The following is a 13,878-nucleotide window of genomic DNA, read 5'->3' as shown; positions in this document are numbered from 1 at the left end:
AAAGTGCAAAAAGCCTTCTATAGTAAAGACATGAAGTATAGAAAAGAAGGTACCTGTCGTGCCTATGAAATACCTCGGTGATGCGTCCATTACCCCCTGTCTGATGATGCTCAAATGCAAAATATGGGAAGGCTCAGGTGTGAGTGGCGTTGCCTGGCCTGACAATAAAAAAAGTAACCATTTATGCAGTGTTTCGAGATCTTGTTTTTTATCCAAAATGGCTTCTGGCAGCAGCTTCCGTGGTTCTTAAAAGTACAGAAATGATTTGAGGATTGTCAAAGCTACTGTGTGTTGTGGAAGGGGCACAACTCCGTGTTGTAATTATCTTGCTGGGATTATTTTTGTCCAGGAGAAAAAGCCCCAGCCTCTTACCTTTGCTGTTGCTGAAACACCTCTGCTGTGCGGGAGGGAGCCCAAGGAGAAGCCAGCGGGAAGGCGCTCCCAGCCAGAGCAATCCCGCAGGTCCAGGGGAGGGGATGGTGCAAATGCAGCATGGCAACGCCGTTGGTTTGGGTTTGCTTTTTTTCTCATTTCAGAAAAGCAGCTTCAGCAAAGTAAACTTTTTGTTTGTTTGCTTTTAACCCTGTCTCTCCCAAGGCAGAGGGAGGGAAGGGGTCTGCCTATGTTTGACCATGTTGGGTGTGTGGGACCTTTCAGGTTCTCCTCCCACCTTGAACTGGTCTTCAAGCATCACCCCTGAGTCCTGGCTTTGGGAAGATGCTTCATTTGGGGTTTTCTGGGGACTCAGAAGTGCTTCTGTGGGTGAGGGTCTGAAAGGTTGGGGCTGTGATTTGGTAAGGATTTGGAAAAACAACACCTCAAACCCTGTGGCTGGAGGAGGTGGGGGACACTTGCCTTGTGACAGTCAGGGACAAAACCTGCCTGCTCCTGCCTGCCCACATTCCGACAACAGGACTGCTGTTCCTCCACCTAACGCAGGCCAGGCTTCCTGCTTTTTCTCACATTCCGGGCACGACGTTGACTCATCCATCTCTGTGCACAAAATCCTGCCTCTTTCTCCCCTGACAGTAGGACTGGCAGCCCAAGGACAGATGTATCCTGCTACTGCAGGGTTTGGTGGCCAGAGTTTTATGATGCATGTCTCGCCATGCCCATGGGGTCTGCGGGGCCCCAGCAGGTGGCTCTGGCATCCTTCTCATCCCTGTGCACCCACTGCTTCTTGCATCTTGCTGTGTGAATAGATGGTACTTCCTAAGATGGTGCAGCTACAAAAGGAAAATCGCTGATAATTTCTCTCTTGCTCCTCTGCAGAGTTGGGTTGAAACAAAAAGTCTTTTGTCAGAGCGTTATTCATGCCTGTTTCCTTTGCCTTCTCCTTAGTGCCTCTTAGACACAAGGAGGAAGGGTGCCCCGAGCTCTCTGTGCTACCTGGGTGGCAGGAGAGGTCACTGGCTCTGCCAGCAGCTGGGAGGTGGATGCTCTCCTGGTGAACAGGCAGCTCTCGTGAGGCGTTGCGGTCCTGAGCAGATCCAGTACCACCTTTGTGTCGCGGAGCTCCAAAATCCCAGCAGCTGGCTGTGCTGTTTTGAGACTTGTGTGAACTTGTAATGTTGAAGATGATAAAATAAGATTTTTTCACCTAGTTGTCATTGATAGGAGAAACACAATTCTAGGGGATTTTAATTTTGTTTGCTCTTAAGTCTTAGTTAAATGCAATTAACGTTGCACTCCAGCCTTAGCTGCGGGTTTGTGCTTACAGGGCAGGAGCCTATTTGGCATTCCAGTTGTTCGGGAGCATCCCTGCTGCGGGAGTCTGGCTAGAAGCAGGGTTGGTCCCTCTGCACCTTGGGGTGTCCTGAGATCCCGGTGCACATCGCACCCAGCTCTCCTTGCGTGGGTCAGGCTGAGAGATAGCGAAAGCTCACATTGCAGCTCAGGCAGCTTAAAGACCACAAGCATTTTTATTCCTTCTGCTGTCGGGCTGGCAGAAATGTCTGTGGCGGGTTCTGTGCTTGGTTGGTTTGGCTTCCTTTGATAATGCAGCTCAGGCTTTGCCGCTATGATATTTTTCTTCCTCCATCCTGCGGTGTAGTTGCACTCTGGGGAGCTTTGCCAAGCGGTGGCTGAGCTCCAGCTGCAGCCCTGTCAGAGCTGTCTGCGAGCACACAGGGACCATGCTGGCACCCAGTTGGTGGCATTGGGGCAGCCGCTCCATCCCAGCTCTTCCCGCTGCCCAGTGGAGAGGCACGTTGATGGGCTTGCAGCTGTGAGAAACGGAGGCAGGAGGGTTAAGGAGTGGGTTTTTTTGGTATAGTTTCTTTTTGGTTATTGATCGATTGGGAGGATGAGGCAAGGCTGGTCATCCTTCAAGTGGCAGCAGGACCAATTTCTGGCTCTTTTGTGCTCCCAACTTGTACCTGTTTTGTACTGGCACAATTTGCAACCTGGATACCCTGATTTCTGAACCAGAGCCTGGAGCTCTGCTTGTGTAGGTGTTCTCTGGACCAGTGCTGCTGGGTCTGTGCAATGGCAGCAGGGTGCATTGGGGTAGATGCGACTTCTTGCAGTAGCAGATCTCCTTCTGACACTGCTGCGTTAGAAGCAGCTGCGGGTATTGGGAATGTTGCAAGGGTGGTGTGTTCCAGGCTGTATTTTTCTTTCTCTGGTTGGAGGCTCTATGCTTTCCAACAGGCGCATGCTAAACAGGAGCAGGGGAGTGCTGCTTTTTCGAGGGGTATGTATTTAGCTCTCTCCCTGCCTCGCTGCAGTCCAGTTGCTGCAATAGCATGAGTCGTTCCCGGCTTGCAGCCTTGGGTAACGTCGCGATGGGTGACACCTCCATCCAGCGCTGGCACCGTGCCGTTGTGTGCCAACCCACGTTCTGCAGCATCGAGAGGTTTGGATGCTTCTAATTAGGACAAGTTGTGCTGCCCGGCTGCGGCAGCTGGGCAGGCTTTGTGGGAGCTGCCCTCAGACTTGGCACGGCAGGATGCGAACGTACGAGCCCTAATAAAGACAGGCTGTTTGTTCATTTGAAGCTTCTTAAGTTGAGAGTGCTACTTTGGTTGCTTGAAGAACGGCAAAGTTCAGAGCGAGAGGGAAGAAATGCTGCAGTGCCAGCTTGTCCTTTTTTCATCTTGTTTATGAGGTTGTGTTTGACTCCTTGGGAAATACGTGGTGTTTGCCTGCTGCATCTGGCTTCTGCATCCTCCAGAAATGCCAGTGTGGCTTCCTGGCTCTGTCAGATGCTTGGCAAAGGCTGGAGAAGTTGGAGGGGTGGTCTGGAATTGCCCAGGGAAAATTTACCAGCTGTTCATAGGCAAAAAACCCCGCCCAATTAAAAAAAAAAAAAAAAAATCCCTTTGGTCTTCTCTCATCTTCTGTCTGCCAGCACCTTGGCCCGTGCATCAGGAGCAGTGAGCAGTGCAGCCACCTTCTGTACCACTGGGGAGTCCCTGAGGCTGAAACAAGTCCCAGACTCAGGGATGTTCCTACACCACTGCAGTGTTGGCCCAGAGGGCCTTGGGTGAGGAACTTAAACCACAGAAACTCCCTCTGGATGGTCATGAGTGGTCACGGCCCAGCTTTGTACACCGCAGCAGCAGAGCGAGAGCTGTAAAACAGTCCTTTCTGGGGCAGACACACTGCAAGCACATGGTTGAGTTTTGAGTCACCAGTGAGCAACAGGGTAACATCATTTTTGAGTAAAAGCAAAGGAAAAAGGCTTTGTTCAGACATATGCTTGGCTAAAATTGACACAAGGTGGAGGCAAACTCTTATGGGGCTTTTGCAGTACTGGAGGTACATCCATGTCCCTGCCCAGTACTTAACGTCATTTTCTCTTGCCTTTTTGCTTGATTTCGGAACGCAGAGCATCATTCTGCAGAACTGTGTGCATGGCTCTGCCCCTCCCTCCGTGCTTGGATAAGCAGGAGCTGCATCTGCTCCTTAGGCAGAACGCTTATATTCTGACTGCCAGTAGATTTGAGTACCTTGGTAGGAAAAAATGGGGCAGAATGAAATGGTATGAGTTGTACTGGGTGGCTGTCTGATCTGGAATGTGATGAGACGTCAGTCAGAGAGAGGATGTATGCCAGTGAGGCTCACATCTTGAGGAGTCATCTATACAGTTATCTGGAAAGAACAGTTATTAGCAGAAGTGGCTTGTATTACGGTACGATTAAAATGTGCGCAGAGAAAATTGCTGAGTAAATCCCTGGATTTTTTTTTTTTTCTTACTTTACTTAAAGTTTGGCTCATTTGGTAGAGGAGCTACCAAGCTCACCTCCTCAGCCTGGTGTCTGAAGGTCAGCCTGGCCGCCTCCCCTTCCATGCACAGGGCATGATGATGGTCAAGGATAAAAAGTTCTCACCTGGTCTTCTCTTCCTCTGTCACCTTTTTTTTTTTGATGGTACTTTATAGATAAACTGCTTTAACGCTTAATGGCCAGAAGGGTAAAGTTGAGTGTTTTGCTCAGGCTCTTGCTTATTATTAAGGGTCTTCAGATTTAACATCCGTGGCTTTCAAAAGTGCCTGGTGTCTCAGATGAAAAGCTTCGGGTGCTGCAGCGTGGCCTCTCGGAGTGGCTACTCATCCGTTCCCAAGTGGTGGAGCCTCCTGTGGCAGCTCAAACTGGGCACTCAGGCTTGGAAAGTCTCTGCCTGAGCATCGCCCTGCCATCGGCCAAGTACCCAAGACCTGCCCGCTCCTTCAGTCCCAACTGCCTGTGGTGCCTTCCCTGCTTCTCATTTGTTTTCTCTTTGTTGTTAGCTTGTAAGCCTGTTAATTTATGTTGATTCCTTCAATTTCCAAAGGAAATTGCTACAAGGTTAAGATAGTACCATCCCAGCACTGCTTCCTACATGTTTTTAATCTGTGTTTAACCATTCTGAAAAATAGCGTTGTGGTGAACTGGACCGTGCATGTAAAACAACCAAACGAAAAAGGAACCAGTTCGCATTTTAATTGAGCGTGTTATGATTTTGCATACTGAAATTCAGCTTTAACTTCTTCACATCCATAATGCAAAATTCGGATGCCTCTGTAGTAAAAACCCCAGGTTTTTTGCTTTTCTCCAGAAGTTTGCTGTTGGCCATGGGTCTTGTGGGGGTTGGATGGCACATGGCTCCGGGGGCTCTGCAAGCCAGGGTAATGCACACAGCACCTAGAAGAAGCTCCACAGCTGTCCCGTACCTCCACAAAGCCGTTTAAAAGCAAGTCCTCACAGCGAGGACTTACCAGATAGGAAAAGATGTGGAGGCAGAGTGTGAAGCTAGACAGGCTTTTAGTCTATGCTGCAGTGGCTCTCCTTGCAGTCTGAGCAAAAATTTGGACTCGGACTTAAAATTTCATTAAAACAGTTGTTTGACAGAAACTTGGCGTAGCTGTGTCCACAGAGCTGCCTGTGGAAAGCAGATTGGTTTTTTTTGCTGGAAAAAACTCTGACAAATTCCAGAAGCTACAAATGTGGGGTTTGGAAACGGCATTCCTGGATGACATTCGTTTCTTTTGTCTTTGTTGGACTTGATGGTGACTCAGAAAGATGCAATCAGGGGGTGGTAGCGGATGGCGTTTGATGTCTTCTGGGCCACTTTCACCTCTGGCTGGGGCTTTCTGTCTGTCGTATGTCTCCAAAAGCCATAGCAGCCTTGTGGTGTCTGTGGTGCGTGCACCATAGTGCGTCCCAGGAAAGCCAGCCCAGGTGAGGGTCTTAGTCTCCAATTCTTTGTCACCCATAATTTTGGCTGGCCAGCACTCCTCCGCGGAGCGCAATGAATCCATGTGGCCACAGTTTGTATTAAACTTCTTGAACAGCTTTTCTCATGGTGTTTGTTGCTGCAGGCTTTGAGTATGTGGGACCAAGATAAATCTGCTCTGTGGGCTGTTTCCGAGACCTTCTTGGCTGGCCCTTTGGCAGAGCGCTGGTGTTCATGGGGGTGGCCAAGCGAGGAAGTGAGAGTTGGAGCTCTTGGTGTTGGCGGTGCTTTGTCAGCCTCTGGACCTGCTGCCCCCTCCAGCGCAGCCCAGTCCTGTTCCATTCGGGGGACAAATTTTCCCTTATTCTGTTGGAAATGTGGTTTTCCCTCAGGGTTTTTGTTTTTGGTGGTTGTTTCTTTTTTTTCCCTTTGCTCCCAAGTTTTTATCTTGGTAATTACAAAGACCTTTCTGTTCTAATTGCCAAAAATGACACATTCCCTGTAACCAGCAGCTTGCCAGACTTTAGGTGGGCTGTTAAAGCTTTTGGAGTTGATCCCGAAAGCTGTGCATCTTTGCAGTTTAGGAATGGTGCACTTAATGTTTTTCTAACAAACACGAATGGTGCGTTTGATACTTTATCCCATCACCAGAAATGCAATAAAATACCACAAGGCTGTTGCTATGTAGTCCTTTCAGAACTCCTGTTGAAATCAAAGGTGGGGTTTGGATGGAGGGTCCTGTATTCGTCATAGGATGGCCACGTCGGGTTATTTACGTACATATTCACCTCAGGAAAAATGCATTTCAGCAAAGACACAGCAGCAGATGTTTAAAAGGCCCTGAAGGCATACTTAAAATGAAATGGAGATCAGGTCTGAAGTCCACAGAAAATGGTGGAAAGGCCTGTATGGCTTGAGGGACCTCTGGATGATCCCTGCCCTCTGATTGCTCTCAGATTCCATAGGTAACAGGGCAAATTCCTGCTCCTGTTTAAAGTCATCCGAGCTGTGCCAGTCAAACCAGGGTTTAATGCCAGACTCAAAAGCAGCTCTTTATGGCAGGATTGCCTCCCGTCCATGAGACTGAGTGTGGTCAAGTCCCTGCTTGACTTCTCTGCTGTATTGCAGAGAGATGCTGAACTCCTTGCTGTCCTCATTGGGGTTTTTTGTTTCAATTTCTTTTGCTGAAGTAGTTCTGCTTTCTATAAATAACCCCCGGAGCACAAACTGCAGCTACTGGCCTTGCACTGAGTTGTCCTAACCATGGGCTGCTCTTGGTCTGTCTTGGTTTGGGGGAAATTACTACTGGAAAAGCTTGGCTTTGTGATGATGAAGGAAGGGGAAGAACACGTGAGCTGTTAGAAAGTGCTTGCTGGGGGCTGGGAATGTGGCGCGTCTGGAGCCCTGTCAGCTGTGGGAGTTGCCATCAAAGCCACTCGTGTTCTGGCCCAAATTCTGGGAGAGGTTATGGAGAGCATTTTGCAGCTTCTTGAGGATACCCCTTTGGGCGAGGTGCCTCCCGACTGCCCCGTTAGCGCTTTCTTTGCACAGAAGCTGTAGAGATACTGAGCCACTGCTGCTGACAGCGTCCCGGGAAATCAGTCATTGCCACGCGGTGTTCCCTAAGGCGTGAGACCAGCAGAGTGTATCTGCTGTACTATCTGCATTATACAGCAGAGTGTTTTCCCACTGCTGCGCATGAACCTTAATTTATACTGTATTTAAACATTCGTGCTGGAAGGCTGAGTCTTGGAGACTCGGAACAGCTGCAGCTCCTGCTGAATCCACTGAAGTCAGCTGGAGCCGAGGGTAGTGTGAATTTTCTTCCCTCTAGTTAATTCCCTAATCGTCTTGTTGGAAAGGTCCAAGTTTGGCTACAGTGATAACAAGCTGTCTGCAACAGCTGGGCTGGAAAAATTGCAAGAAGGGTAACAAATCTGAAGTATTTGCGTTAATTTCATGATTAAATTCTGGTAGCTTTGTTGATGAGCGGCAGAAGTATAGAAACAGGCAATTAAGTGCTACCTTTTGGGTTATCAGTCTTCCGTGTTTGCAGGCTGCTGTGTTATGGATATCAGATCCAGAAGGAGCATCCCGCTCGATCCAGAAGGAGAATCCCGCTCAACCCAGAAGAGCCCCCTTGCACACAAAATGCATCTGAACCTCCAGTGATGAGCTGAAGATGGGTTGTACCCAAACCAGAGCGTAGCGCAGGGTGACAACAGAAGGGATTTGGGTGTTCATCTTAAGAGTTCACAGTCAAACTTGCAGATGTGTGTGTAACAACTAAAGATCAGCCATGAAAACAGGAACAGAAGGGGGAAAGGCAGAGCTGGTGCATTATTTCTGCTACAGCAGAAGCTCACAGTTGAGTTTTGGGTGCGGGGAAGCTGCGGTGCTCCCCAAGCCTCGCGGGAGGAGGCTGGTGCCCCAACCAAGGAGATGAAACAATGGCTGGGACAAAATAGATGTAATTATTTCCTCCTTTACTGCCAGGAAGCTGATTACAGCCACAGTTCTCATTGAATAATGTCTTGCAGATTCAATGAATGTGTTTGCTGTACCGGCAGATGAATTTTCATCAGCGATGTTAGTACGCTTATCTTCTTCCAGCATTTCTGGAATGTGTCTGCTGAAAAGATAGCATTAAACTTGCATAGTCAGTAAAAAAGAAAAGGTAATTAAGCATATCAACAGTTTTAATTGGTGGAGAGGCTGGTGTGTTGGAGCGTGATGGGTTTTACGGAGCATGCCCAGTGCTGGGGGATCTTTTACTCTCATCAGTGCAGGCCACTTTGAAATGCCTGCTGCAGGGCTGGAATGACACATGCCTTTACTTCTGCGTGTGGTTGCTGCCTGCTTGGGCTATTTGAGGTTCTAAGGCAATTAAAAACTAAGTGCAGTTAAAAATGGTTCGAAGCAATTTCGAGCACATTCTAGATCTGAACACCTTCATTAGTTCCAGCACTTCAGGTAAAAATAGCAAAAAAAAAAATATTTGTCATCTTTGGGATATTTTTTCCTTTTTGCAAGTTAAGGTCTCGGGGTATAAATCATAGGTATCATTTTCAGCATGCAACGTAAAGGCCTTTGTAATAGGCACGTTTTTTGCCACGCACTGTGGATTTCTTCCTCGGGCTTTACGGGTTTGGAGGAGCTGTGCCAGGCGGGTTCTCACCACCCTCTGCTGTTTGGGCTCCCTGTTCCACGGGGCTCAGCCTTCGTCTCCTTGCCCAGCCACGTTCTCCTGCTCTTTTTGAGGCTTTTTCACACCCCAGTTCCTTCCAAGAGGTTGGCTGGGGCCTGGGATGTGACTGTCCTATGCCCCTGTGGAGGTCACCTCTCCCTTCGGCTCCTATTGTTCCTGGGAGGCATGTGAGACCCTGCAGCCAGCTCCACGGTCACCGGAGCACGCCGGTTACCCACCCTTGGGCTGGGCTTCCCCTCCTCATCACAAGTAAAATTTTAACCTCTCATATCACAGTTTTGTTTTTAAAACAGCTGCCCACGCGTGGCAAGGAGACAGTATCTCTGCAGCTTTGCCTGCTAGAAGGCCATGGTGTGCATGCATGGACCGGGCATTCCCAATTTCTGCTCCCGCAGTGATAGCTTCAGGGCAAGGATTTTTCTTTTATATGTAGTTTGTTGGGCTTTTTTCATTTACTGATCTCATTTACTGAAGAATGCAGCCTGAGGGAAATTTGGTTTAAAATTGTTCATAAAGTGAGGCTGATTGGGTGGGTGGGAATGGGCTATTCTGCTAAATCTGTAAATTTGATTTAATAAGTTTCCAGTAAGACTGTATGCAGAAGGAGATGATTTATTGCTGTCTAACAGTAAACAGAAGAAACCCGTGACTCCGGACTGTACAATGCAATTTTTGGATGGCTTTTAAATCTCACTTGTGTTTGGTTTGAAGAATTAATGATTTTGGATTCTTCCGTAGTGTATCTTGGACCATGTTTCCTTTTCTCTGTTTTTTTTTTTTTTTTCTTTCCAGACTGCTGCGGGAACAGTGGATCAGAGCCAAATACGAACGAAAAGAGTTCATTCACAGCGAGAAGCAGGAGCCTTATTCTGCAGGTAGTGAAAGACTCTCTTGGCAGATAAGTTTTTTGATGTCCAGCACCTTCCTTTTTTTTGCCTCTGTTTATATGTTCTTTATAGTGATTACTGCTTGTATGTCGTAAGTAGGAGGAGAAAGTGTGGCCTTTTGGGAAAGATCCCTCCTGATGTTCCCTGTATTTGATTGGGAATATTGGGAATTTTAATACCCAATGGAAATAAATGGGTTATCAAAGAGTCTTTCTGTTGACTTCCATGGGCTGTTCACCAACAGCGAGTCGGATAAAGTACCAGCAAGTTCATTTCTGGTAGCAGGAGGCACGAAGCTGGGTGGGAACGGAGATACGGGTGTTTTTCTCACAGAGGTGAACTTGGCTTTGGCACGGGGCAGGAGGATTGTTAGCATGGTTTGGTTATCGGTGGATGGGTGCGCCCCGCTCCTCCCAAATCCCTGGGACTGTCTTTCCACCAGATGTCAAGCGTCATCAGTAGGAACAGGTCTCCTTGTGGTGCAATGAATGGGCAGTGTTTTGCAATTGCAAAGACACAGCACGTGTGACAGAGCTTGTTTCAGGCCTCCCAGCACGATGGGCAGAGCGACGGTGGCCTTGCAAGGGGGTGGGTTGCGGAGCAGGGGGTCGGGTGATTTTCTTGCCAAAGAGCAGGATCTGAAGAGAAGATGCAGGGCTTGGCCGTGTCTGACATGGCTGCACCGGTGTAAGGACCAGCATGCAAGTGCATGAAATTAGCTGGGTGTTTCTTTGCTATATGTAAGTGGATTTAATTTATTTTGCATATTAAGTAGTTGACACCAGCTATGTGCTTTGATGACTCTGGGATAATTTTATTAGCAAAGACCATATTACATATTAAAGGTTAGAATATTATTTTCGTGCTGCTTCTCAAGACTAATAATAAGCAGGTAGCTCCAGCAGTTTGCTTTTATTAAAACCACAATTAAAATCTTATGTTGTATATTCTCAATTAACGTTTAGAGCATTTCTGCTCTGCTATGTTGTATACATGAGGCATGCACATAGTGTGTGGGGAATCCGTATTCATATATAGTACATTGTGCACTTTTTTATTTTAGATTTTCAAAGCGGTCTGCTGGAGTTGGACACATTCTATTAACAATAAATAGTTTGATTTCTTAGATAATTTTGGGATATATCTGGCAATGTGTGTATAATGTTCACCCAGGAATAATGCTTCCAATTTGTACCATGCAACTTCTAGTTATAAAAGCTGAGATTCACCTAGGCACTTCAGACAAATGCCTGATTTTAAGCACATGATTAGTCCTTTCGACTCCCCAGAAGAGCGTGTACCTGGTTAAAGTGAAGTAGGTGCTTCAGTGCTGCGTGGGCAGAAGGGAAGCGTGTTCTGAGCTTTCTGAAAGATATTATGGGAAGAGTTCAAATGGAGTTTATTTTAGCAACGTATTTTGTAGGTGTTCTTTGGTGGTGTGGCTGCATAATATTCGGCTGCATAATATTCAACTGCATGGTGAAGCGATAGGGATTTCTCCTCTCTCTTTGAAGTTCAAAAGCCATGAAGTGCAGAAGAGAAGAGGGTGAGCCATTTAAAATGAACAGTGCTCTCGGGAGGAGGAGGGGAAGGGAATGCAGGCTGGTGGGCATCATGTAGGTTGCATGTCAGTGCTTTTAGGTTGTACATTGTTGTTGAGAATTGTACCGTCATTAAAATCCAGCACAGGAGCCGTGGAAATGACCTGTGCAATTGGGATGTCACTTGTTGCTTCTTCTGGACAGTAAATTCAAAGGGGAGCTTTGGCCAGGTGACTCCTCCTTAGGATAACCAGGTTGGTGTTACAACAAAACAAAGCTGGGGACACACACCAAACTTCCAGTGCCAGCTTTTCCCTTCTGCTGAAGTGTAACAGCCCCCAGGTGTAGCTCATGCCATTACTTCACCCCGTGCCAAATGGTGCTTCTTCTTCTGGACCGCGTGATGTACTGGGTTGGTGATGCTTTTTTCAGCTCTTGGGCTGTTGGGCCGGCAGTGGGTTGTTTCCCAGGGCTGTGGCTTGAGAAGGGAGCCCAGGGAAAACCCTGTGTCCTGTAGGGAAGCAGTATGATGGAGATCATAGAGTCATTTAGATTGAAAAAGACCCTTAAGGTCATCGACCCAAACATTAACCTAACATCACCGAGTCTGCTACTAAACCATGTCCCTGACAGAGACGTTCCTGTGTGCGTTGGGACAGTTCTCATATTGCTGGGGTGAAATGGGGCTGTTTCATCATTGTCTCATACGCAGTGCTGGACCACCAGTTTGCCCAGCTGGTGGTTGCCAGTGCCATCAAAGCTGATCTGAGCTGCACTGTCCATGAGCCCTCCGAGACAGGCTGGAGCCTGGTGCTTGCAGAAGCAGCTCAGCCCCGCCACGTGTCCCGGCTCTGCCCTTCTCACCCTTGCTGGGGTCAGTACAGCTTCGTGGCTGCAGCAGCGGCTTGGGGGTGCACCCTGCCAAGGGGTGACCCCCTGTGCCTAACTGTGCCAGGGTCAGGGGAACTGCAGAGGGTCGTGGCCATTATTTTCCACCCATAACCTCCTGAACTGCCTGTGAATGCACTGAGGTGGGACTGACACAAGGACGCCCTCCTGCCCATCTCATGTCCGTTGTGTCTCACTTGAATGTATGCATATCTCTCTTTCTTTCTAATGCTGTTTTATACCATTTTTTCCTCGCCGTTCTGAATTCCCTGGAGGGGTGTTAAGATTACCAGTTTCTGAGCATGAAACATTTTGTTGCTAATAGAGACATTGGTTTCCATTTTCTCGTGTTTGTTGGAAGATTTAATTCCATTTTCCAATCCCAGGGGCAATTTTGCATTCTGATATTTGTTCAATAATTGCATAAAAAATAAGAAAATGCTATCTTTGAGTAGTTTTGAGCAACATCCTTTTCCAGGCAGCCTGATGAAACCCTGGCCAGAAATTCAGTGTCTTTCAGAAAATCCTTTGGGGAGAGGCTGTCTGGAGCCTGTAGATGCCAGGCAGAAGCTATCACAGCCGAGCTGACAGACTCAGAAGACATGAATCTCACAACAGGAGTGTCAGATGTGCAGGTCAGAGCTGAGATAGCCACGCAGGGAAGCCTGGCAGGAGGATGCAGCAAACTCTTCAGCTGCTGGTGAAGGGTACAAGTTAGGGGTGGTGTGGGATGCAAAGGCAAGAGCTACCCAAAGGGTCTTGCATAGCCCCTGCTCCGATGGGAAGTGCCTGTCTGCCTTGAGAGACAGAGAGCGAGTCGAGGCGGTGGAACCAGGATTGGGAAGCAAAGACACTGCCCGTGCAGGAATCCCCGCTGTGAGCAGGGCTGAGCACTGGAGCTGGCGAGGAGCCGTGGCTGTAGGTCCGTGGCTCTTGGTTCAGTCTCCATCAGGTGTCCCCTCTTGGGGACGTGCTGTTCCACGTGTAGTCACAGCCACTTACCCTGGCTGGGAGATTGCAACGGAAACTTTTGTAAGGGAATTTTTAGAGAGTTTCTTGCTCCCCCAGGAAGCCTTGGTGCACAAGCCCACACGCTATTCACAGCTTTCAGCTCCTCTGCCCCCAGTTAGTTATTTGAACTCTGATGATTTCATTCCTCCAAAAAAGCCATCATTAATGAGTATATTAGCACCATTGATTTTAGTGTGAGGAGTCAGCCTGAGTTCAGATAGTGCAAGGAGATTAGTACAACAGTGATTAAATGTTTTGGTGATCTACTGTTGGTTCTTAGATACATCCTTTTATGCATGTGAGCTCTTAATTCAGCTATAGTATGAGCGCTAAATTATTTGTTTGCCCTAGCCAGACTTTATGAAGCAAAACATTATTCACACCCCAGCAATCCTGATTAACGCCATGGTCTATGTCCCTTCCACTAGCGATACATTTGTTGCACAGCAGCACGGAATAATACCATTGCAAGACCCTCACATTAATGTGTTTCAGGTTGGCTTTATCCCTTCTGATAAATGAACTGGCTAAACTACTGTCAGTTTCCAGATAATTCTCCCTTTTAATGGAGTTTAATGGGGCACGGATGCTGAATTCTCTTAGAAACAGAGGATGATTGTAACTGCCATCAAAGTCCGGAACTGGATCTCAAGGCAATTGAAAGATTTGATAATTTTTGAGAAGG

General features: G+C 47.8%; 1 protein-coding gene across 1 annotated transcript in view; it reads left to right on the top strand.

Moving 5' to 3' along the window:
* ADAP1 (ArfGAP with dual PH domains 1) overlaps positions 1-13,878 on the top strand; it is a 62,765-nt gene that overhangs the window by 13,624 nt on the left and 35,263 nt on the right. Inside the window, exon 4 of the mRNA XM_040589982.1 lies at positions 9,659-9,741. Coding sequence (XP_040445916.1) covers positions 9,659-9,741 — 83 coding nt within the window. The remainder of the gene's footprint in view (positions 1-9,658; positions 9,742-13,878) is intronic.

The sequence above is a fragment of the Falco naumanni genome, chromosome 4, assembly GCF_017639655.2.
Source record: "Falco naumanni isolate bFalNau1 chromosome 4, bFalNau1.pat, whole genome shotgun sequence".
Classification (NCBI taxonomy): domain Eukaryota; kingdom Metazoa; phylum Chordata; class Aves; order Falconiformes; family Falconidae; genus Falco; species Falco naumanni.
This window is presented reverse-complemented; position numbering and strand designations above follow the sequence as displayed.